At 46.8% G+C, this 25304-nt stretch overlaps 1 protein-coding gene across 1 annotated transcript in view; it reads left to right on the top strand.

Moving 5' to 3' along the window:
* The window catches only part of ADAM12 (ADAM metallopeptidase domain 12), a 336316-nt gene that overhangs the window by 206401 nt on the left and 104611 nt on the right, over positions 1 to 25304 (top strand). The window contains exons 5-6 of the mRNA XM_052660834.1: positions 9355 to 9431; positions 22278 to 22458. Of these exons, the coding sequence (XP_052516794.1) occupies positions 9355 to 9431; positions 22278 to 22458 (258 nt within the window). The remainder of the gene's footprint in view (positions 1 to 9354; positions 9432 to 22277; positions 22459 to 25304) is intronic.

The raw sequence follows: 25304 nt of genomic DNA, 5'->3' as shown, positions 1-25304 counted from the left end.
ATGAATCCGTGACAAAGACGCTTTAGGAGCTAGGCAATGGCAGAGCCAAATTCGTGTGGAAAGCGCACTGTGTCCCCACCAGCACCCCAGGTGTGCTGACTCTCTTTTTCTAAAGGTATCAGGAAAGAGGGGGCTAGAACAGCCTTCGGTCTGGAAGCAGTGGATGTAGAGGTTGGGACTGAAGGCAGGGAGGCAGGCTGCCGGGCTGAAATCTCAGCCCGAGCCTTGAACCAGCTGGGAACGTGAGCATGAACCAGACACACAGTCAGGCTTCTAGAGGAGCAAGCCCGTGGTAGCCACTGCTCCGCTTTGATGACAGATTCACAACCTCTCTTAACCCCCCTGGACCATCTATTCTTCTGAGGTCCTTCAGGTATCAGGATGATGGAAGGAGAAAGGGGGCTGTGGGCAATAAAGGGGTCCATGAGCTCTGCCCGGAGCTGGGCTCTGCCCGGAGCTGGGCTCTGCAGGTGTGTGTCTCCATGAGGGGGCCACTGGCCTCAGCTCCTCCACACCACCTCCTGCCACGCCCCTCTGACTCCTATTCATCCATCCACACAAAGTTCTGCATGACTGCCAAGAAGGCTGGGAGCTGGGAGTTGGGAGCTAGTGCAGGCATGTGAGAAAATCACGCCCTCTGCTTTCTCAGGGGTCAGCTTCTCCCGCACGTGTTCATTCATTCATTCAGCAAAATGACGCTGATCCCCTAGGGTCCAGCACAGGGGAACTAGACAGGCAGAACCCAGTGCTTAAAGCATAATGGGTTTAAGTACACGTTGTCATATCCCAGATTGGTGACAGTGCCGCACATTTCACAGATTGATTTGATCCCTAAGGCCCTGGGCAGCAAGTGTCAATCCCATTTCACAAGTTAGAAACGGAAGTGGTATCTCAAACCATAAGACTTCCGACTCTGGGCCGATTCAGCTTTCTCACTTTTGCAGACTCACTGTTTCCAGGCTGAGTTTGCAGGGTGGTCTCAAAGATTGTGAGCACAGTTTTGTAAGCTGCATCCTCTAATGCTGAACTCCAGCACCAAACAGTAATGTGATGGCCCCTGAGGTTGGTCCTTCCTAGTCTTTTAAATGGACATGGTACTTGCTAGAGTTGGGGGCAGAGATGGTTTAGAGCTGGGAGCAGCGATTATTATATGTGAGGGGAGAGATGGTTAAAGATGGGGCAGACATGGGCCAGAAAGCATGGGTGTGCTGACTTCTCAACCATCTGTCCAGTACACTCTCAGGGGAAAGCATGCATGCTAAGTCACTTCAGTCGTGTCTGACTCGTTGGGACACCATGGACTGTAGCCCACAAGGGATTCTCCAGGCAAGAACACTGGAGCAAGTTACTGTGCCCTCCTCCAGGGACTTCCCCACCCAAGGATCAAACCTGCATGTCTTATGTCTCCTGCATCAGCAGGCGGGTTCTTTACCACTAGCGCCACCTGGGAATCTCCGAAGGAAGCTTCCAGGGAAAAGCACAATATCGCCACATCAGAAGCACACGGGGCTGTGAGGTCACTTTTTCTTTGCTCGAATGCACTCTCACCTTGTTTCAGTCTCAAGCAAACACTTGGTTTGTGGAGGCCTGAAGGTCTGTGCAAGGGAGGAAAGACTGGACCACAGTGGAGCAACCTGTGCACACACAGACACGCCCGTGTGCGTACACACTCACTCACTGTCACAGCCCTCCCATCTGCAGATCTTTCTGAGTTTGGAAATGACTTGACTTTCCTCGGATTCCCTGAGTGATGTGGGGATGAGGCCCTGCTGTGCTTGAGAAAGCATTCCATCCAGGTGTGGATTTTAGGGGGTCATTTCTCTTCATGAGGGCACATGTTCATAGCAGCAAGACATGGAGGGAAGCTGTCTGGCCTGGGGTTGAGAGGCTTGGTTTTTCATCCCTCTTCTGCCACAAACCAGCTCTGTGACATGAGACAGTTATTTAACCGGTCAGGGCCTCGGTTTCCGCATCTGTTGAAGGAAGGCTGACCTTTAAGAGCTCGAAGTTCACTCCCAGGTGGAACAGAGTGTGACCCAAACGGTAAATCGAGGCAGTTTGTCACATTGCATGTGGTGGGGGAGGCCCTACCCTGTTCCCAAGGGAAAGAACGTTGCAAATAATTTTTGCTCAGCTCACTCCTTCTTGGAATTTGTTTGCTCACTGCTGCTGCTGCTGCTAAGTCACTTCAGTCGTGTCCGACTCTGTGCGACCCCAGCAATGGCAGCCCACCAGGCCCCCCTGTCCCTGGGATTCTCCAGGCAAGAACACTGGAGTGGGTTGCCATTTCCTTCTCCAATGCATGAAAGTGAAAAGTGAAAGTGAAGCCGCTCAGTCGTGTCCGACCCTCAGCGACCCCATGGACCGCAGCCTTCCAGGCTACAGGACCTTTTTAATCACATCAGCCCACTTTTGTTAGCAATTTAGCAGATAAAATTCCTTTCTTTCTAGTCCGCTGAGAGTTGGGTAACAGAATTTTTATTTTACTTCCCATACTACATAGAGTTGAGGGCTACTATTTTCAAGCTCAGTGTTTCTTATTCCATATTCCTTCTCCCTGCTATTATATTTGATTGATAGTATTAAACAGAAGGAGAATTTATTTTACTGGAGGGGGAGAAATGCATTAGGTTAAGTAATAAGTATATAAAATACATGGTTAGAGGTTTTGTAAAGGAAAAGATGTAATTTTGTGGTTATGCATGTTTGGGACTATTTTCTGTGTTATGTTTTGTTGGTAGAAAGAGAATGTATTGGATCAGCAGAACTGGGCCAAGACGACTATGCAAACAGGATGATGTCTTGTTCTTTAGAGACACGAGTGTGATAGAAAGAAGGAGACACACAGCTTGACTCTCTGGAGGCAACTGAATGGCAGGTTTGCAGGGGTAATTGTTGTGATCGACTGAACCAGCAGGCCCGGGGGCACCTACAAGACATGATGGATGCCTGTGTCCCTCACAGGTGTCTACATCTGGGTCCAACAGGCCATGTGTTTGCAAATTACGAGGCCTGGCTGGTTCCTGCCTCCTGGCATCAGTCCAAGGGAGGCAGCCTGGCTCTCAGATATGGAAACACACGCTCACCCGGAGACCTTGCTGAGTGGGCACTGCTGGCCCCCGTGTGAGGCTGCCTGCACTTTTCCCCCCACCTGGGCCACTGCCAAAGGGCATCAGTTCATTTCAGTTCTGTCGCTCAGTCGTGTCCAACTCTTTGTGACCCCATGAGCCGCAGCACGCCAGGCCTCCCTGTCCATGCCAGGGGCATAAAGCCCCCAAATCTCTACTCCACAGAGCCAAATTCCCCAACCAGTTTTGTGTCACCTAGTGTCATGTGTCTGTCTCTCTGGTTTGGCAGTTTATCTGTATGATGACTTGTTGTTTAGTTGTTAAGCCATGTCTGACTCTTTGTGAACCCATGGACCATAGCCCATGAGGCTTCTCTGTCCATGGGATTTCCCAGGCAAGAATACTGAAGAGGCTGTTTCCTTCTCCAGGGGAATCTTCCCGACCCAGGGATTGAACCCAGGTCTCCTGCATTGACAGGTGCGTTCTTTACCACTGTTCCACCAGGGAAGCCCTGTAGGATGACTTACTACCTTATAAATATGTAATCACATTTGTTTAAACATTTAGTTAATCATGTTTTTAAAAAAGGAATTCATGAGATTGTAATTGTCATGAAGGATCTGGAATTTGGAGTTCTAGTAAAAGTCAAGAGTGAGAGATGGTCTTGCTAGTCAACTGTCTGAAGGTGAACAGAAAGCCGTGTTAGAGCTAGAGATGAGGTGTTGACTCTGGCACTGACTACGAGTTGGAGTTGTTTAAGGGCCAGTGTACAAGAGCTGGGATGTGCTCCCTCCTCTTTGATAAGCAATGCTTCATCCTCGTTGTTGAACTGGAAATTAATTTTATACTAATTTGTTCTCAGCTCATGCTTTAATGAGCTTATATTTCTGGGTATTTAATTTGAAAATACATTTGATAAGTAATCTATTAAAAAGTAAATTGAGACTGAGAATAAATGAGTTTGAAATTTCAAAGGTCAGTCATTATAGACTATTGTCACCAATTGTGTTTTAATTTTTTAACCAGTACTTGATTTCTGATAGCAGTGTTTCACAGTTCTGTAATAGGGAGCAAATGATTTCAGGCCTAGGACCCTCAAAAAGAGTAGGTGAAAGCTGAGTGATGCTGGTTCCCTAGCTGGATCACTTCACCTTCTGAGTCGTCTCAGCTCCCACATGCCTGCTGGGTGTCCAGGACTGAACCCCACCCCAACCCTGTGCAGAGGGGACCACACCCCTTTGATGCCCTTGGGCATTGCATTCCAGTTGCACAATCTCCCCATGTTTCTAGAGTTGTTATAACTTCCAAATCTACCCAAAGCTAGAGTTACCTGGGGCAGGGGGCGGCAGCCGGGGGTGGGGGGCAGGAGGGGAGGGGGGGCGTCCATGGAGCCTTTTAAAAGTTACTTGCCATGGAAACTGAAGAGGCAGGCTGGCCGAAAGGGTCCTCTGTGGGCTGCCTGGATGACTGTGGCCTGGCTGGATGCAGGGTCCCCCATCGCTGCCCTTCACGCACCCCTTCCTGAGCCACGTGCTGTTTGAAAAGGATGTTCTTGCCAGGGGGAGGAGAAGGGCAGTGAGTCTACGTCTGTGCCTGAATCCTCCAGCCAAGCAGATGCGTCCCCTCCCTCAACCGTCCTCCTCTCCCATCACCCATCTTTGTACATATGCTTCCCCTCTATGTGTGGTTCCCCCTCCCACCTCTGTCCTTGGACACTAGGCACCCCACTCCTCTACACTGTATGGGGGTCAAAAAGGAGCCCCCCAAAGCTTTCATTGTTTGTGGTAGGTTTAATCAACAATATAAAAATCCAAGATACGCCACAAACTATTAAGCTGATAAGATGGCCCAACAGCAATGTCTGCTACAAGATCAGCTTTAAAAAATAAAAAAGCTTTCCTTTACACTAAAAATAACCACGCATAAGATGAAATAGAACAAATGTTCCTATTCGAGATATCAACAATCTATACAATACCTAGACATAAACCTAATGAAAACTTTCCAAAGCCATCCAAAAAAAATCTAAAACTAGACCAAAGGGTGCAAAAATGGCTTTATTGTATGAAGAGAAATACCATGTATGTGAAGTAGAAAAGCTCATTGTTTGAAAACTACAAATCCTGACTAACCGACCTATACAGTCTAAGTAGTCAAGCTGAAAACTCAAAGGATTATTGCAGAGCTCAAAATTTGATTCTAAAATTCACCTGAGAGAGAAAATAGTGTAGAAACTTTTGAAGAAAAATAGGATCAAAAGAAAACTCACTCTCAGCAAGGTTGCCAAGACAAATTAGGGGAGTAATAGATTTCTAACAAATGGTTCAGGGCATCTGGATATTCACATGCAGAAGAATGAAAACGGACCCCTATTTAAGCATTTGTGAAAATTAATTCAAGTGAATCAAAGATCTAAATGTAAGAGCTAAACTTGCAGAACTCTTAAAAAATAAGTCTTCATCGCCTTAGGTTGGGTAAGGGTCTCTCAGATATGGGACCTAAAGCATAAGCAAATAAATTAAAAAATAGAGAGTTTGGACCTCATCAAAGTGATCCACTCTTGTGCTTCAAAATACATCAAGAAAGTGAGAAAACAACACACAAAGTGGGAGAAAGTATTTTCAAATCATATAAGGTCTAGTATCCAGGTTATACGGAGAAGGCAATGGCACCCCACTCCAGTACTCATGCCTGGAGAATCCCAGAGAGTGAGCGACTTCACTTTCACTTTTCACTTTCATGCACTGGAGAAGGAAATGGCAACCCACTCCAGTGTTCTTGCCTGGAGAATCCCAGGGCCGGGGGAGCCTGGTGGGCTGCCGCTTATGGGGTCACACAAAGTCGGACACAACTGGGGTGACTTAGCAGCAGCAGCAGCAGCAGCATGCAGGTTATATAAAGAACTCTTTCAGTTCAACAATGATAAGACAGAAACCCAGTTTAAAAGCAGGGAAAGGATTTGAGTTGACATTTCTCCAGAGAAGATAGAACAATGGCCAATAAGCATATGAGAGGATGTTCAGGGACCTCCCTGGTGGTCCAGGGGTTAGGACCCCGAGCTCCCAGGACAGGGGGTGTGGGTGCTATCCCTGGTTGGGGAACCAGGATCCCGCATGCCATGCAGCACAGCCAAAAAGGGATGTTCAACATCTTAAGTCATTATGAAAATCAAAACCACAGAGAGACACTACTTCACATACACTAGGAGGGTGTAATCAACAGCGTAGACAATAACATGTGTGGGCAAGGATGTGACGTTTGCACATTCCTCCCACACTCTGTGAATGTAACACGGTTCAGCTGCTTGGAAGAAAGGTCAGCAGTGCTTCACAGTGTTGACAGAGTCTCCATAGAATCTAGCAATCCCACCTGCCCATTTGTAACCATATACCTACCCCAGTATGTACCCAAGAGAACCAAAAACACATCCACACTAAAACCTGTAGGCACGTGTTCACGGCAGCACTATTCAAAACAGCCAGAAAATGGAAACAGCCCAGAGTCCTATCAAGTGTTGAATGGGAAAACAAAGTTTGGTATATCCCTACAACGTCATTTTGGGCTTCCCTGGTGGCTTAGTGGAAAAAAAAAAATCTGCCTACCAATGCTGGAGACTTGAGTTCAATCCCTGGGTCAGGAAGATTACCTGGAGGAGGAAATGTCAACCCACCCTAGTATTCCTGCCTGGGAAATCCCACGGACAGAGACGCCCGGCAGGCTACGGTGCATGGGGTCACAAAGAGTCGGACACACCTATGTACACAATGTCAATTTATTCAGCAATACAGAGGAATGAAGTCCCAATACTCACTTCAATGCTACAGCATGAATGGGCCTTGACAACATTATGCTAAGTGAAGGAAGTCAAACTCAAAAGGCCACATTACAATTCCGCTACATGAAATGAACAGAAGAGGCAAATTCATAGAGACAGGAAGTAGCTTAGTGGTTGCTGGGCGTGGGGCATCATGGAAAGTGACTGCTAATGGGTGTGAGGTTTCTGTGGATGATGAAAATGTTTTGGAATTAGATGTGATGGTGGTACAACATTGTGAAGGTCCTAATGCCCGTAATAGCATGCTTTTAAAAGGGTGATTTTATGGTACGTGAACGGAATCACAGTCGAAAGAGAGAACTTGCTCTGATATCAAAATGTTCCTATAGAAAAATAGGAATTAAAACTGTGGAGTCCAGCAGACGAATGGGTAAGAAAGCTGTGGTACATATACACAATGGAGTATTACTCAGCCGTTAAAAAGAATACATTTGAATCAGTTCTGATGAGATGGATGAAACTGGAGCCGATTATACAGAGTGAAGTAAGCCAGAAAGAAAAACACCAATACAGTATACAAACACATATATATGGAATTTAGAAAGATGGCAATGATGACCCTGTATGCAAGACAGCAAAAAAGACACAGATGTGTATAACGGACTTTTGGACTCAGAGGGAGAGGGAGAGGGTGGGATGATTTGGGAGAATAGCATTCTAACATGTATACTATCATGTAAGAATCGAATCGCCAGTCTATGTCCGATGCAGGATACAGCATGCTTGGGGCTGGTGCACGGGGATGACCCAGAGCGATGTTATGGGGAGGGAGGTGGGAGGGGGGTTCATGTTTGGGAACGCATGTACACCCGTGGTGGATTCATGTCAGTGTATGGCAAAACCAATACAGTATTGTAAAGTAAAACAAAGTAAAAATAAAAATAGAATAAATAAAACTGTGGAGCCGGCTCAGGGACGGACTGAGAGAGGTCCGCCCCAGTGGACTAGCACGGAGAGCAGAGGCGGACCCAGATACATGCGTGGTTATTCAATACACGACAAGGGGACTAAGAAAAGGAACAAGGTGGTGAAGGACAGCTGGCTCTTGGTGCATGGGGCAAGTTAGATTGCAACCTCACACCCACGCAAGAAAAAAGTCCAATTTAAAGAGCTAATCCTTGGACTATAGAAATAGAAGAAAACAAGAGAGGATATCTGAGTAACGCTGAAGAAAGCCGTCTAAAGTAATACCCAAGGTGTATCAATTTGACTTTAGGAGAACTGGAAAGTCTGTACAACAAAAGATACCATAAGTCAGGTAAAAAGACATTTCTCACATAGTAACAGGCAAAGTGTTAATATCCTGAATATGTAAAGGACTTCCAGAATCAACAGAGAAAGTCCAAAGAACAAATGCCCTGCAGCACTCCCATCTCCTTCCTCCAGCTGCCTTTCAGGTGATCCCGAAAGTTTGTCCTCGGTTCACTGACAAAGAGATCATCGTGGCCCCTTTCTCACGATATCACCGGATTTCCCTGGCCACCCAGTCTCCTCCAGTCCCCTTTCTTAGCACAGTCAAGGTGGTATTTGGAACATTGTCTCTATCAGGCAGGACAACGGGACACCCAGCCCTGCCCAGGAAAAGTGAGTCCTGACCGAAGAAGCTGTGTGCTGAGGCTGAAACTCCAGCGCCCACTTCCCCTGCCCCTTGGAAGACGCAGCCCACTGCTGGGGACCACACGCCGGTGGCCTTTGGATGCTTTCAATGAGGAGTGCTGAGAGCACTTAGCCAGCCAGCCACTTAATTGGGGCTGCAACATAACCTTTATTCAATGATAAAATTAACCTTGATTCCAGACAGGTATCTGTCTTCACTAAGGAGGTGTCCATGCTGTGATTTCTTTTTGCAAGTGACATGATTAAAGAAATGGAATCTTGCAGGCACGTCACCCAGGGATTTTTGCCTTCGAAGACCTTCTTATTTTTCTCTCCTGCTAAGAGAGCCTTTCTGCTCTCAGTTGGGCAATTCGTCCAGGAACCTTCTCTCTGTCCTCACCCCTCCTTCCTCCCATCTCCTTTTCTGTTTTCCTAAGTCATAGGTTTGAGCCTCACTTTATAGCATTTCACAGTGTGTTTAAATACCCCATACGGTTCCTCGTCTCATTACAAAAGACAATTTACATGCGTGGGAAATGGCAATGGCCATGTGATTTGTTCAGCTGCTGGACTGTGTCAAACCTTCTGCATCAGGGCTTTCCTGAAGGGTTTCAGAGAGACGAAAATGAAACCGGGATGCGATTAAAGACCCTACTGATAATCTCGTAAGCAAATCAGATATTCCTGCCATGGATCCTGGCTGGGTCAGGTGGGGCTGGCATGAAACATTAAGACCACTGGTTCAATATCTTATGCCAAAGGGAATTCCTTTGCTGAAAGCAAAGTGATTGGAGACGGTTTTATTGTGAGTGGGCAGGAAGGCATCGTGACTGAACGGCTGTCTTGTCTTTTCAGGGTCACTGTTACTACCATGGGCGTGTGCAAGGCTTTTCCGGATCGACGGTCAGTCTCAGCACTTGTTCTGGTCTCAGGTAAGTGACCTTGGTGGTGACAACTCTGCTCTTAAGCACAGCTACCGTGGACCACCCCCCTTCTCCAGTTGCTCTAAAAGAGTAATGCAGTGGGCGGGCCTCACCTCCGCAGGACCCAGGAGTCCTCTCGTGACAACTTGAGAGCCCTGTGCCCCCCACCTCCTCAGGACCACCCCTGTCTGTCCCCACCGCCCCCACCCTGGCAGCGTGCCTTCCTTGGCTGCCCCTCTTTCAAGGTCATCCTCAGACCTGTACATTGGCTGCTTTTCAGCATCCAAGGATTTGGGGACTATCTTTTGTCCATGTGGCTCCATGCTAAACAATTTCCAGTGTTAAAAAAAAAAAAATAGGACATTAGGTATCTGCATTTCAACTGCTTGCTTCATAAAAATGAAAAGGGCCTCTTCTCGCTAGGAGACAAAGCAAGTGACGGACTGAGCAGAGATGCAGGTGAGCTGAGTACAGGGGTGGCCAAACCCGTGATATTACCTAACTGGCTTTAAATCGTGAAGATGAAGGACTGGGTGGACAGAGCATCCTGAGTGATGTTTAAACAGGACAGGTCCACCCCCTGTGCTTGGCCTTGCTGCTGCCTCTCTCCTCTACATACTTCATCCCGGGCCCACCTCCCCGAAAAGTGCAGGTAACTGTCAGGGCCCCACACAGAGGGGTCCCTCTCTCCGACCAGCTTACCCAGAGGGGCTGAGTCTCGGCAGCCCACCTCCTGTCTCCGGCACCTGGAGATCGTTCCCTCCTGGGCACCAGGCACAGACCACAGTTTGGCAGAAGGATCCTGTGAAATACTTGTGGCCGGGGTTTCGGGGAAAGTCGGGGGAACAAGTGTTACGGCGTCTGGGGTCGACCACCAAGGCCGGGTGGGAAGCCTGACGGAGCTCACTGCATGGGGATGGCGCTCCAGAGAATGTCGGCTTCCCAGATCTTTGTGCTGTTGCTGCAGAAGCAGCAGATGGTGCGTCAACAGAGAAATTCCGGAGTTAATACAGTCAACTCTGTGATCTTGCGAGGGGAGAATCAGACCGGGGACAAGGCTGTATTCGATCAACTGCTCCCTGGTGGAAGAATCAGTTGCAATGGGGGATACAGACGCAACTGGAGCAGCACCAGCCTGGCAGAGTTTGAGAAAGAAAATAGGGATTAAAAATCAAGTGAAATGTGGTGTGACCCCAGAATACATTCAGAGCTAGGAATGTGGAGGAAAAGTCGAGCGTCCTAGGGGACGCATTAATTAGAGCCCAGCAGATTACAGTCCTGCAGAGAAAAAGCAGAGAAGGAACATCCTGCTTTGCTTCAAAAAGGGCTGATCAAAGATGGGCAGGCAGGGAGAGCTCCAGCCTGGAAGAGAGAAGAGAGGGAGGAAGCAAACAAGTCATCCTTCTTCATTTCAGTCTCAAAGGGGGACAGATAAGGAGAGAGAAAGGCCTGGAGATCCCAATAGACAGGGGGATTAAAGCGGAAACAGCTCTTTAATGGAGGGAATGAAGTGCAACGTGGAAAATAGGTCATAACAACAAGCTCAGCCATGGAGCTTATCCTTCCTTTGAAAGGACTCCAAGTGAAACGGGAAGTTCAGGCCGTAAGTTAGTTTTGCACCGTATCCTACGTCTCCCCGAGATGCCCTGCCCTCCTTAGCACGGTTTCAGCGCAGCACTCCTGGCTCTCCTGATCTCTCGCTTGTTTGCTCTTGCTGCCGCCTGCCTCTTCCCCTGCTCCTGAGTCCCTAGCCCAGGAGTACCACAGTGACCAGCGGCTGCTCCACAGCACTGGCAGGGACGGGTACGAAACTGTTGCAATGATGGGGAGAGAACGCTGCCCTCACCCCCGAGAGCAGCTCAGCGGCTGTGTTTTGTGATGGTACAGATGTCCAGCCCTGGCTCACTCCCACTGGAGCAGCCACACAGCCATGTCCCCGTGTCCTGATTTGATTCACAAACACCACCCTGGCCAGAGAGAGCTTGAGATCCTAGAGGGAAGCAACTGTCTCTCGCCAGGTCTCCTTGTTCTCTCGCTCCCCACCTCTCAGTTCCTACTCAGAAATCTGGTACAAGGAGTCTCGGGGGCTCACATTTTTGGATTAAGCCAAGAATCTTCCCATCCCCTGCAGCCATGATGGTTAAAATTAGGCTTCATTTCTTAAGGAACCACCTTTTTGCTTGAACAGACGTAAGAAAAAGCATTCAGAAGATAGATGAGGAAGCTGGTAGAGCTGTAAACTAGGCATTCATTGTAATGACAGTTGCATTTTTAAGTGGGGTTTACAATACCTGAGCATAGCACACGCTCACAAAATGATTACTTTCATTATAATGGTTATTTCTGATTCCACGGACCATAGCACTAGTCAACTCTATCTTTTGAAAAATAAGTTGGTTGACTATTTTTCAATAGTGTTGGGAGGCAAGAAGTATTCCTGCATTTTGTATTATAGTCAATTTCATTGTATAAAATTTAGTGCAGTAAACTTTATATTACATAATTAAAATACATACAAAACATTAAAGGAACACAGCAATGTGTGTACTTATTCAATTAGCAAATAAGCTCACATCTGAGTATTTTTGTTTAATTGAATTTTTGAAACTATCTCACGCTGCCTCCCACATCTAAGACGTGCTGAGAGCCTGTTACATAGTCAAAGCTATGCTTTTCCCAGGAGTCGTGTATGGATGTGAGAGTTGGACCGTAAAGAAGGCTGAGTGCCAAAAAATTGGTGCTTTTGAACTGTGGTGCTGGAGAAGACTCTTGAGAGTCCCTTGGACAGCGAGATCAAACCAGTTAGTGCTAAAGGAAATCAGTCCTGAATATTCATTGGAAGGACTGACGCTGAAGCTAAAGCTCCAATACTTTGACCACCTGTTGTGAAGAGCCGACTCATTAAAAAGACCCTGATGCTGGGGAAGATTGAAGGCAGGAGGAGAAGGGGACGACAGAGGATGAGATGGTTGGATGGCATCACTGACTTGATGGACATGAGTTTGAGTAAACTCCAGGAGATGGTAATGGACAGGGAAGCCTGGTGTGCTGCAGCCCATGGGGTTGCAAAGAGTCGGACACAACTGAGCGACTGAACAACCACTAAATTGAATTGATCCCTTTGAAGAAGTTGACCAGAAATCTCAGTTGAGAAAGTGAACAAAGGATCTTAGGAGGAAAGCAAGATGGAGGGAGCAAGACTAGAGCTGGGAAATGGGGCTCAGCCCTCCTGTAGGACCAGGGGTGAAGGGTCGCTGTGGGGTGAAGATGTTGCTGGGTGGCTGTCCTCCCTGAAACCTCGCAGCTGGACCTGAATGCTTGCCAATACAGGTGGACGTGGGTTCTCCAGGTCTCACGGCTCAACCCAAATGACCCAGGGCACAGTGGTCTAAGGGGCTGAAAAGTCAGGCACCTGGAGGTGGCCTTGCCTGTGCTGCCCTGTCTGCTAGAAAGGCAGGGCCCTCGGCCCACCCTGGACTCTGCCTAGAACCTGGCACATTACAAATGCTCAATATATGCTGGTGGAATCAAGGCGCTGTCCCCAGGCCATCAGGTGGGCAGTGAAATTTAATTCTAGCCAGTCCAAAGTTTATTAAAATAAAAAATTCTTTGAACCGTAGTAGATCATATTAAGAAAGAAATTAGATTAGAGTGGAAGTGAAGTGAATTTGGCCTTGACCTCTGTTCTGTGGCCTTCTGCTCCTGTAGCTTCTATTTGTCTGGGCTACACTGGCCTCCCTTCACCCCACAGGCCACACCATCTCTGCCCAGGGCTCTTCTGCTCCCTTCCCCTTCTTCCCATGGAGACATTCATTCCTGCGTAAACATCTGTGGGGGCCGCAGCTGGGCTCAGAACCCGTACACACCATCTCCAAGGCTGCTCTGGTCCCCACCCTGCAGGACCCCAAGGTTAAGTCTCAATTCTCCCAGGCCCCACTCTCATTCAAAGCGTGGAAGGTCCAAATCCCAACTCCTCCATCCCCAGACGGGCTCGCCTCCTGAAGTCTTTTCCATTACAGATCCAGCCCATTCCAGGCTCCTGAGTGGGGTGCCTGGGGGTCTCTGAATACCTCCCGCAGGGCTCCAGCCCCTGTCTGCCTCCCCCACCCCCTGCTTACAGCATCCCCCTTTCCCCGTTTCCCCACTGCCACCCCCGAGCAGCCCTCCCGCCCAGGTTTTTAAATTGCCTCCCACCCACACTTCCTGCCTCCACCCTTCCCTTCTCGACCATCTTGCACATTCCAGAAGGTCGTGTTTCAAAAACACTGCTTGATCATCTAAGTCCCACCACCCTCTGCACTCCAAACCACACAGCTCCATAAGCTGTACACATCAGAGCCTCTTTTTCACTCCCAGGCTTGTTCAACAGTGTTTCCACGGGCATTTATCCATCACCTCCTCACATGCCATCCCTGCCCAGCCAGGCATCATTTTAATGTAACAAAGCCAGGGCCACGAAGTAGGTCACACAGAACCATGCAAGAAACTCAGCAGAGGGGCCCAGGGAACCATTCAGGAAGGGATGGTGGGCATGGACCTCACAGGGTCAGCCTAGAAGCCTCTGTCTGAGGGCTGCCCGGGATGGTGGAAGCCTCTGGTGGGAGATGTAGCCCTAAGGCAGCTGGCATCCTGTGGGCCAGAGGGTGGGGGTCACCAGCAGTTACAAGAGAAGGAGCCAGTGGATTTGGTCGAGGCCAGGATGGAGGTGGGGAAGGCAGAGGAAGAGGAGCCAGCAGGAACCAGGTCCAGGGGGCTGGGAGTTGGAGGTGCCTAGAAGAGTCGGCATCATTATTGGCACAAAGCGTGTGTAGCACAGGAGGTGATGTGGCCACAGGGGCAGCCCACGGGCTACAGCCAAGTTCAGCGCCTTGCCCATGGCTGACCACTGTCCAGGCCCCATGCCTGCCCCCCTTCTGCAGGCCCTGCTGTCCATCCACATGTGTCTCTCTTTCAGTGAACGCATCTGAGCACGCTCAGACCTTTGTTTCACCTGCTGTCCTGCTCCTTCAACCCTTCACCTGGTTCCTGAGCTGCCCCACATCTCCAGGTCCCCCTTGTGCTCCCTTCAAGGCCCCCCATTTCCCACAAGCCATTTATCAACCATGCTGGGCTGCCTGCTGGCCTGTGGGCAGCTCTGAGTTGCTCTGGAATTTTGCACTTGGAAGTCAGTGGTGCCCACCCTGGCACAAGCCCTCGGTGACACAGGAGAGGGACTGACCATCCAGAGTGGCCAAGGACAGGGGGGCAGGCTGGGGAGCCAGGTCCAGCCGTGGGCCGTGTTCATTTCCTAGCCCTGACTTAACACAGGACCACACACTAGAGGGCTTAAAGCACCAGCAGGGTCTCCTCTCGTGGGGCTGGAAGCCAGAAGTCTGAACCAAGGTGCTGGCAGGATTAGCTCCTTCTGCAGGTTCTGTGGGAGAATCCGTCCATGCCTGGCTCCTGGCTGTCCTCAGCGTTCCTGGGCTTGTGGCCGCATCTCTGCCGTTTCTGCCTCCGTCCACGTGACCTTCATCCCTGGGTCCCTGTGCTTCTCCTTTTTCCATCTCTTACGAGGACGCACATCACCGAATTTAGGTTCTACCCTAAGTCCAGAATAATCTCATCTTGAGATCCTGAAATTAATCACATTTGCAAAATTCAAGAGCCTGATGCATGGGGGCGGGGGCAGCTGAGCAATGACTACTAATGGAACAGGGTTTGCTTCGAGGGTGATGAGAGTGTTCAGGGGTAGAGGGGGATGCTGTTTGTACAACTCAGTGAATATACTAAAATCCATGGAATCCCATGCTTTAGAAGAGGACGCTTAACGGTTGGTGAATTAGTTCTCAGTATAGCTGTTATTTTTAAAAGGAGCCTGGCTCAGGGTAGCCATCAATCGTAGCTGCTATTTTTATTATTGATGTGCCAGCAAGAGGTATTCTTAAAATCGTTTTTGACAGCTTGTTTTCCCTCTTTGGTCATGTCTCCCAAACCTGGTTATAAATTACATTTGAAACAGGAACCACAGGTGAGACGTCTTTATGGGTACCACGGGAGACGGCCCAGCATTTTGCACATAGTAGGGGATAATGAGTGTTTGTTTTGATTACACATGAGTATTTCACATGGAAATTACTTATTGAAATTAAGCCCAGGGACTTCCCTGGGAGTCCAGTGGTTAAGACTCTGTACTTCCCGTGCAGGTGGCACGGTTCGATCCCTGGTAGGGGAACGAAGATTCCCATATGCCATGTGGCACAGCCAAAAAATTTAAAAAAAAAACGCCTGATGATACTAATGGGTTCACTAGTATCACTGCTGCTACCCCTGTGTTTCAAACACAGATAGGGTGGGATATTATTTTTGCCCGTGAGCTCCTCCCATAAAGGAACTTAAATTGAATTTCATTCCGACTCATGATTGACAGCACCTTATGTGTGCACACAAGTGCGTGCTTAGTTGTGTCTGACTCTTTGCTACCCCATGCACTGTAGGCCACCAGGCTCCTCTGTAACAAGAATACTGGAGTGGCTTTCCATTTCCTACTCCAGAGGACTTCCCGATCTAGGGATCGAACCTGCGTCCCTTGTGTCTCCTACATCTGCAGGTGAATTCTTTACCACTGAGACTGCTGGGAAGTCCTGGAAGCACAGTGTTGAGCCTAAAAGTCTTTTTCCAAGAAAATTCAGTTAGCAGCTGAACATGGAAGTAGCCAGATCAATTCATATTTTTGAATCATCGTCTTATTACAGGTCATCAAAATCCACGTGCCCCTACCCTGTTTGCCTGGGAGTGGTATGAAAAATCATACTAAGAACAGCACCATTAAGCTGTGTTACTGCCTCATGCACCATTGCTTTGAAAATTAAAAACTGAATTTTAAGAAGAACAAAACTTAGCTTGAGGAAGTACAGGTCCCCTGAGTTATCACTTTGAAAGCTAACAGAATCAACTTAAAATTTTAATAGATTTCTCTTTGTTTCCACTGAAAGAGAAACAGTAGGATTCTAACATTTAAAATAAGGCTGGCTGTTTTCAGAGCAGTAACTCCACTTCCCTGGCCCTTTTCCTTTTGACCTCTGCCCTCTATCAGGGTCAGCCCTGTTCTGGCCTCCACATCCCTCTTGAAACAGCACCAGAAGGAGGCAGGCAGGAGAGTGTGGGAGTTGACCACCTCAAGCTTCAGATACATGGGTCAAGATTGGGTCCCACCTGTATCTCCAGCTACCTGTGTGGCCTTGACAGTGGGGAAAATGACCAGATGTATCCTAGGCAGGGTGCCATGAGGGGTGGCCATCCTCACCCTCAACCACCCCCTCTCCTCTGCCCCCCCCCCCCCCATTCACCACCTCTGACTGCCCTGGAAGGTGGCCTTACCCTCCCCATAAAGGCTGGTCCAGTGTTCCCCTCTGCCTCCTAATCCCCCCAGGGAGAAGATACCCAAACTCTTCATCTCTCCCAGACACTGGAAACTGACTTTGAAGCTTTCCCCCTCCTCTACTGGTGGGAAAAGAGCCCCACTTTCGAAGTCTGCTGGATTTAAATCCCTCACTCTGAGATACTTCCAACTCCCAAGTTTACAACGAACTACCTATGACATGCAACTTAAATCACATCTGCTTATCTAGCTTGGGGCCAGAAAGGGCTGTGAGAACATCAAATTTTAAATCTCAGAAACCCTGAATCCTTGAATTTTGTGTCCATTGTGGTTTCCAGCAATCTCTAGAGCTAAGTGATTAATTATACACAAGACAGGCCAAAGCAGTTATTTAATTAAGACGTATTCTAGGCTGCCAATGGTTTGCAGCAAAGGGAAAGACTTCACCCCAGTTTCTCAACATCTGGCCCTTGGATGACTTAAAAGATAAAAGGAGATACCAGAACAATTTTATGACTGAATAACAATTTCTAGAAATTTTCCATTAAGTAGAAAAACTTCAGTCATATGCTTCTCATGAGTAGAACTTGGTGACATGTTTTACTGTAAGTTTTCAGCTTATTGAAATCTAATGCAAAATAGAAAATTTTGCAATACAAGATGAGACGTTGGTGTCATTTTCTTTTGGGGGCTGGAAAGTCAGTTTTCTAGCCAATCTCTCTTTTCCCTCCAAGTGTATTATTCATTTTCCACTTTGTCCTGGCCTCTTTTTTAAAAGACCTTTTTCTTAATTGAGGCTTTTACAAAATCAACTTTAATAAACAGAAATCTCCTACTACCCATTCTTAACTTAGGAATCTAAGTTTTAGTTCACAAAGAACTTTTCAAAGAAAAAAAAAAATGCAAGCCTCCCAAGAGTCAATGGCCAGAGCCATGCCTGTATGCTCTGTTTTGAGATTCCTGAAGACACTAGTTGGAGGGGGTGGGGGAGTATAAGAGAACAGCTCTGTGCAAGGGCTTTCTGTCGCTCTGTGGGATTCGAAATAAGCCGAAACATCCTCAGTGACTCCAGAGCACTGGTTCCCCATCTCCGAGCAGCTATGCCGCCAGTGTTGCTAACACACAGCTTCACTCCCCAATGGTTCCCAAGTGCCTCGTGTGCCCCAGTGCCATCGTTTCAGCGAGGCTGAGATCATCCTGAACATGACTGGTTTTGAGACTTCACAAAACCAGGACCTGTGGAGTAAGCCAGTTGAATAATAATGAACTGATCAGTGTGTGTGGGTTTACCAGTTGTGTTCAAAATAAATATTTGCCTTATTCATTCCTTCTCCTTTTATGCCATTTGAGTACTGGAATACAGTCATTCCATTAAAATATAAGAACGATTAAATGGTCACTTGTAAGTAGGTTATCACTAAGTGCAGGATGAGTGAATGGTTGAACAAATGAAGGAGAAATCGTGGAAGATATTTTCCAATCTCTTTCCTTTGGGAACAAGCTCAGATTATCTGAAGGAAACTCATGGAGCACCTGACTTTTTCAGCTGTTACTTAAAGACTAAGCTATTTCCCAAATCCTTGGGTTGAGGCTACATAAATCATCGGTGAGAACTGACTCCCGAAACCTGGAGTCCATGGATCTCATCCATGGTTTTGAATCTCCTTAAATTTTCTGCAAAATATTATGTATCTATGTATGTGTGAATTCTCCTGGGGAGCGTATAAGGAGATTCATGTCTCAAAAAAGGTTAAGAGTCAGTGTGTTTTAAGTGTCTATTTACAATCGGATGAATTTTGCATGAAAATTGTGTTCCTTTATGATTGTGGTCAACTTGATTGGTAACAGAAGTTGCTAGATGTGTGGGAACTCTCGGAGCTGCCAGTTTACTGTTACCCAAATTTCCATTTCTCCAAAGAAAAACTAATTTCAACATCAGGAAGAGCCTGTTTAAAGAATTTCCTGTTCCACATTGGAAAAGAGAAAGATAAAAACCAACCTGTAGGCTGATGCTTCCCCATCACTTGAAGGAAGCTGACATGGCTCATTTCCAGGAAATAAGGCAATGGCACCCCACTCCAGTACTCTTGCCTGGAAGATCCCATGGGTGGAGGAGCCTGGTGGGCTGCAGTCCATGGGGTCGCTAAGAGTCGGACACGACTGAGCGACTTCACTTTCACTTTTCACTTTCATGCATTGGAGAAGGAAATGGCAACCCACTCCAGTGTTCTTGCCTCGAGAATCCCAGGAATGGTGGAGCCTGATGGCCTGCCATCTATGGGGTCGCACAGAGTTGGACATGACTGAAGCGACTTAGCAGCAGTAGTAGCAGCAGGACACAGCCTTAGTGACAGCTTTTCTTTTCTTGGGCTCCAAGATCACTGCAGAAGATAACTGCAGCCATGAAATTAGAAGATGTTTGCTCCTTGAAAGAAAAGCTATGACAAACCTAGACCATGTATTAAAAAGCAGAGATATCACTTTGCCAAAAAGGTCCCCATAGTCCAGTAGTCATGTACAGATATGAAAGTTGGACCATAGAGAAGGCTGAGCACTGAAGAGCTGATACTTCCAAACTGTGGTGCTGGTGAAGACTCTTGAGAGCCCCTTGGACAACAAGGAAATCAAACCAGTCAATCCTAAAGGAAAGCAACCTTAAATATTCATTAGAAGGACTGACACTGAAGCTGAAGCTCCAATAATTTGTCCACTTGATGTGAACAGCTGACTCATTGGAAAAGACCCTAATGCTGGGAAAGATTAAAGATTGAAAGTAAAAGGAGAAGAGGGCAGTAGAGGATGAGGTGGCTGGATAGCATCACCAATTCAATGGACATGAACTTGAGCAAACTCTAGGAGATAGTGAGGGACAGGGAGGCCTGGCATGCTATAGTCCTTGGGGTCACAAAGACATGACTTAGTGACTGAACAACAGCAAGGACACGGCCTTAGCTCTGTCCTTCTCCAGAAGGTCAGACATGCCTTGGGGTCCATGAGCTTCTGTCTCTGCAAGTTAAAATATTTAGCATATGTGTCTATTTTTTAAAAGAATTTATACTTTTAGAGGCCTCCTTGGTGGTCCAGTGGTTAAGACTCTGTGCTGTCACTGCAGGGGGCTCAGATTCAATCCCTGGTCAGAGAACTAAGATACTGCACAGCCCAAATAAATAAATAAAGTAAAATAATTTTAAAAAAAGAATTTTTATTCCCAAATGTAAATGTTAGCACAAAGGGTTCTTTCTTCATTATTGTCACTCCAAAAGAAGCATAGTTATCTTATTAGTGCTATGTTCCATACCACAGAGCAACAGATGTCCAGGATGGGGAGAGACACGTGAACAAAGCACAGGACCTTCCTGAAATGGTCAGCCTTTGAATGGGTACATTAACAGAAGCTTCATCCTTGGCGCTGCCCTTGTCAGTAACAAAGAGCTGCTGCCGTGCAAGCCCTGCCACGCAGCCGCGAAGTGGCAGAGCTGGAGCTCAAGCTAGATTGGTGGATTCGAAGGCCTCCTCCTTAGCCTCGGTGCTGAAACACTCTTCAGGCCTCTAGAGAGCTGTATACCTTTAGCCCAAACAGACCCAGATGCAGACCTCAGCTCTTCAGGGAACAGTTCTGTTGCTTTGTGCACTTACGTTAAAATTGGTTCCTTTATTCACACATTGCCCACAAATTAAATAAGCAATATACCCAAGAAAGCATCCTTTTAAAATTCTTTTTTTCACGGAAGTATAGTTGGCTTACAATGCTGCATTTGTTTCTTGTGTCCAGCAAAGTGATTCCATTTTATGTGTATGACAGACTCTTTTCCATTAGAGGTTATTGCGAGATAATGAATATAGTTCCCTCTGTTATACAGTAGGACCTAGTTGTCATCGATGCTATATATAGTAGTTTGTATCTGTTCATCTCAAACTGCTAATTTCTTCCTCTCCTCCTTTGGTAACCATGTGTGTTAGTTACTCAGTCATGTCCAACTCTACAGTCCCATGAACTGCAGCCCACCAGGCTCCTCTGTCTATGAAATTCTCCAAGCAGGAATACTAGAGTGGAAATCTGCAAGCAATAAATGCTGGAGAGGGTGTGGAGAAAAGGGAGCCCTCCTACACTGTTGGTGGAAATGCAAACTAGTACAACCACTATGGAAAACAGTGTGGAGATTCCTTAAAAAATGTCAAATAGAACTGCCTTATGACCCAGCAGTCCCACTGCTGGGCATACACACCGAGGAAACCAGAATTGAAAGAGACACATGTACCCCAATGTTCATCGCAGCACTGTTTATAATAGCCAGGATATGGAAACAACCTAGATGTCCATCAGCAGATGAATGGATAAGAAAGCTGTGGTACATATACACAATGGAGTATTATTCAGCCGTTAAAAAGAATACATTTGAATCAGTTCTGATGAGATGGATGAAACTGGAGCCAATTATACAGAGTGAAGTAAGCCAGAAAGAAAAACACCAATACAGTATACTAACACATATATATGGAATTTAGAAAGATGGCAATGACGACCCTGTATGCAAGACAGCAAAAAAGACACAAATGTGTATAGCGAACTTTTGGACTCAGAGGGAGAGGGTGGGATGATTTGGGAGAATGGCATTGAAACATGTATACTATCATGTAAGAATCGAATCGCCAGTCTCTGTCTGATGCAGGATGCAGCATGCTTGGGGCTGGTGCACGGGGATGACCCAGAGGGAGGTTGTGGGGAGGGAGGTGGGAGGGGGGTTCATGTTTGGGAACACATGTACACCCGTGGTGGATTCATGTCAATGTATGGCAAAACCAATACAGTATTGTAAAGTAAAATAAAGTAAAAATAAAAATTTTAAAAATAAAAAAAGAATACTAGAGTGGGCAGCCATTCCCTTCTCCAAGGGATCTTCCCAACCAAGGAACTGAATCCAGGTCTCCTACATTACAGACAAATTCCTTACTATCTGAGCTACCAGGAAAGCCCAGCAATAAGTTAAAAAAAAAAAAAAAGCATAAGTTTATATTCAACCTTATATCAGAATCCTTTCAACTACTTAGGAAATTTTGTTGGTCAGATTGAATAATTCAGATGTAGGAATTTTCCTTAAAAAAATAAATAAATAAAGATTTCCCTTCCGAATCATGTCTGCTAATTTAGATCTAATTACTCGCTAAGCAGATGAAACATCTTTTGTCTCAACTCTTCTTCTCAGCAATGTATCCTCAAGAAGTAAAAAACAAATGAAAGGCATAATGACTAAACACAGTCTATTCTTTACCATAAAATATTTGAAATGAAAAACTTCTCAGACTTTCAAAATATTTGCAAAAATAAGTCAAAGCAAGCATATGGCACAGAAATGCCCTTTCCAATTCAGACCCAGGAATGTAAATAAATTGGTATTTCTTTTTTTATTCTCTCTGTCATTAAGAACTGGGTTTTAACCATAAACAAGAAGCTGCCCTTAAAAGTTACGTAATTTTTCTTCTTTCTTTTTCAACAGGGGACTCATTACATTTGAAAATAACACCTATATTTTGGAGCCAATGAAAAATGCAACCAACAGATACAAATTCTTCCCAGTGGAAAACTTGCCGGGCACCTGGGGATCGTGTGGATCAAATACGTCGGGCCTCAGTCTGCATGACAGGCTCCCACTGGCCTCCCAGACCCAGACAAGAAGGGTAGGAGAAAACCCTACATTACATCTCTGGAGACGGTGGGGGGAGGCGCGGGGGCTCCAACTAGGGACACCCATTGCTAGGCCATCTGGAGAAATTCAACCATTTGTGTCTGAGGGTTGGAGTCACCCACTTTATCTAGAGGTGGTTGATATGAGGTAGGCAGAATATAATCAGATACTGAAAACTCCATCATTGTATTGCAAACGTCAGGGTCAGACTCACTGACCTGTGCTGGGTAGAGCTGGGCTCAGAGGACTCAAAATCACCGTTCACTGTCTCCAGTGATAACCTTCTGGGCTTGGCCCAGAAGTCTGCCCCGCCATTATACCCCTCCGTGGTACACAGGACTGGACCAGATCCTCCGCACCCTCGGGCAGCCCTCCTTCTATGGGAGGAGAAAGACAACACGGAGGTTTCTCCACGCAGTCTGTTTAATATTAGGGTCTTCTTTAGAACTGGGGAAGAATTTCCTGCCATTGCCCACTCACCTGCCCTGGGTGAGCTAGGTCTTGGTCCAGCAGTGTGGCTGAAAATGTGTGATGTTTACCCCTAGTCCAGACACCATGGGGCGTCTGGGCGTCCCACTTCTCCCCCTAGATGTCTGCTCTCTGGCCACCCAGCCCTGGGTCTGCACATCACAGGTCTTCCCTTCTGCGGCAGGACTGGAGACAGAGGTTGCCCAATGGAGTTAAGAGCGCACTCCGGGCTAAGAGGTCACCACTGGTGCAGCACCAGGGAACCTCCACCCTGAATGGCTGCCTGACCCTTTTACATCAGTGACACAGGGGCTCCACAGACCACAACCGAACTCACAAAAAGTAAGGGTAGCCCCATCTGGCTAGAGGCCCCGAATTCCAAGGAGCACAACCCGATAGGAAGGTATCCGTGATTTACTGATTTCTCATCTCTGTCTTTCCCCTTCCTCTGTTGACAAGAAATCCAGAATTCTTTCATGTGATGTCACTTGTGCTTACATTTGATAAGCACAACTTATCACTTAACAATTAACACTCTCTCTCCCCTGACTTTGACAGGTTTTCAGAGTTCCACATCTTACCTGACTTTGAGGGTTATACTGCTTACCACTCAAAGCTTTATGAAAATTGTGCCTCTTTGTATTCCTAATCATTTTTCTCCAAACAGTGAATGTTATCCTAAACAATTTCTCCTTCTTAAAACTTTCCTGTTAGCTGTGGCTAGATGGTGTTCCCCTAACCTGCTCTTAACTGAACCACTTCAGGACTTTTCATTTTAATTTTGCATTCATTCTTTCCGTTCTGATTCTGCCCTTGTGACCCTAACTTCCTCTCTTTGTTAATATACTCCAAGGGTTTCTACAGCCGGTGCTTGCAGCCTCGTTTTTCCTTTTTCTTCCCCATCACCCTGTGTCAGGCACTATGGCTGACCTTGACATTGACACTCAGCGGTGGAGCGAAGATCTCAACCTCCAGGAACAGGGCTTGACAAGTACCTGCATCACCAGCAGCAGCAGCTCCAGAGAATCTTCCTTCTCCTCCCCCCTTTTAGAGGGACAGAGTTAAGAGATGGAGTCATAGAGACCAGCCTCTGTGCTCCCAGGGCATGTTTGCTTTACGTTTCAAAGGCTCTCGCCTTTGATTCCAGACCTCAGATAAGATGGGATGGGACCGTAGCCTTCACAGTCATAAAAAAAATAGAATATTTGCATTTTGTTTCTGAGGCGCCTTGCTTTGAGTACCTCACTGAACACACGTTATCCACCTTGTGAGATTTATAACTTGACGGTTTAAACAGCACTCGGATATGTTTGCCATTTCATTTAGAAGTGCATGCCTGGTTGGTCCTGGCCAGCCATATTTTAATTCTTTAACTAAGTTTACAGCTCCCTAGGCCTGTGATTGGCACAGTAATTTCCAGTCATTTTGACTTGTAGAGAGATGGAGAAAACCTGAATAACCATGGTGGTTTGTTAATAACGCATATGGAAGCATAGATGAACCTTTAAATCAAAAGGGGGGGCTATCATATGCACTTAGACACCACTCACAGTGTTTCTGTCTGGAAAATGCTGTGCTTGTTTTTACGGAAGGGAACATGTCTTTGACAGAAAGCACATCTGTATCATGAAAACAATACCAAAAATAATTTTCAAATAAGTGGAATATGTGAGAATTGGAATTGTATACGAGACCATTTGGTAAACATGAAAGGAAAGTACTCGAGTTCCGTGCCGCTTGCCTGCCAGACTTAACACTTCCTTTATCTTATACTCAAAAATCGATGTAACTTTGGCTAACTCCTCTGGTTTATGCACTGCAGCAAATGCATTTGCGTTTTCCTAGCACTTTTCTGCCCCTACTAAATGTTAACTATTGCAAAGACTGGCTTGCAGGCTGAGATTTTTCTGCAGATGTGTGCGTTTTTCTTCAAGGAGCAGCGGGAATAAATCTGCTCTTGGGGTATGCACCGGCTATAATATCAGCTTGAGCTATTGTCTGTCATTTTTACAAGGCTTTCTGTTAGATTTTAATGAGAACCCAAGTTGCTTCCGGAAGGGTGCCTACAGTCAGGGGCCTTCCTTGCCAGTTCCATCCTCTGCAGGTTTTTAACGCCCAACCCGCAGAGCCCCGGCCACTCAGCCCTCCTGGGACTTCGCCCTCCCCCTCCGCCAGCTGGTCATTCAAAAATGCAAACGAATTTTAACACAAGCCTCAGCAGTCTCTAAGGAAGGTGAAGGCTGTAAATCTGCTACTGGAGCAAATCACAGAATACATCCCGAAGGCAGATGTGAATTATTGTTGAATTATCCTCCCTGGGGATTATCTGTGCTATTGTTCCCCTCCACTAGTATGGGTAATTGTGAGTCA

This window comes from Budorcas taxicolor, chromosome 23, assembly GCF_023091745.1.
Source record: "Budorcas taxicolor isolate Tak-1 chromosome 23, Takin1.1, whole genome shotgun sequence".
Classification (NCBI taxonomy): Eukaryota; Metazoa; Chordata; class Mammalia; order Artiodactyla; family Bovidae; genus Budorcas; species Budorcas taxicolor.
Note: the sequence above shows the minus strand (reverse complement) of the source record. Positions and strands in the feature narration are given on the sequence as shown.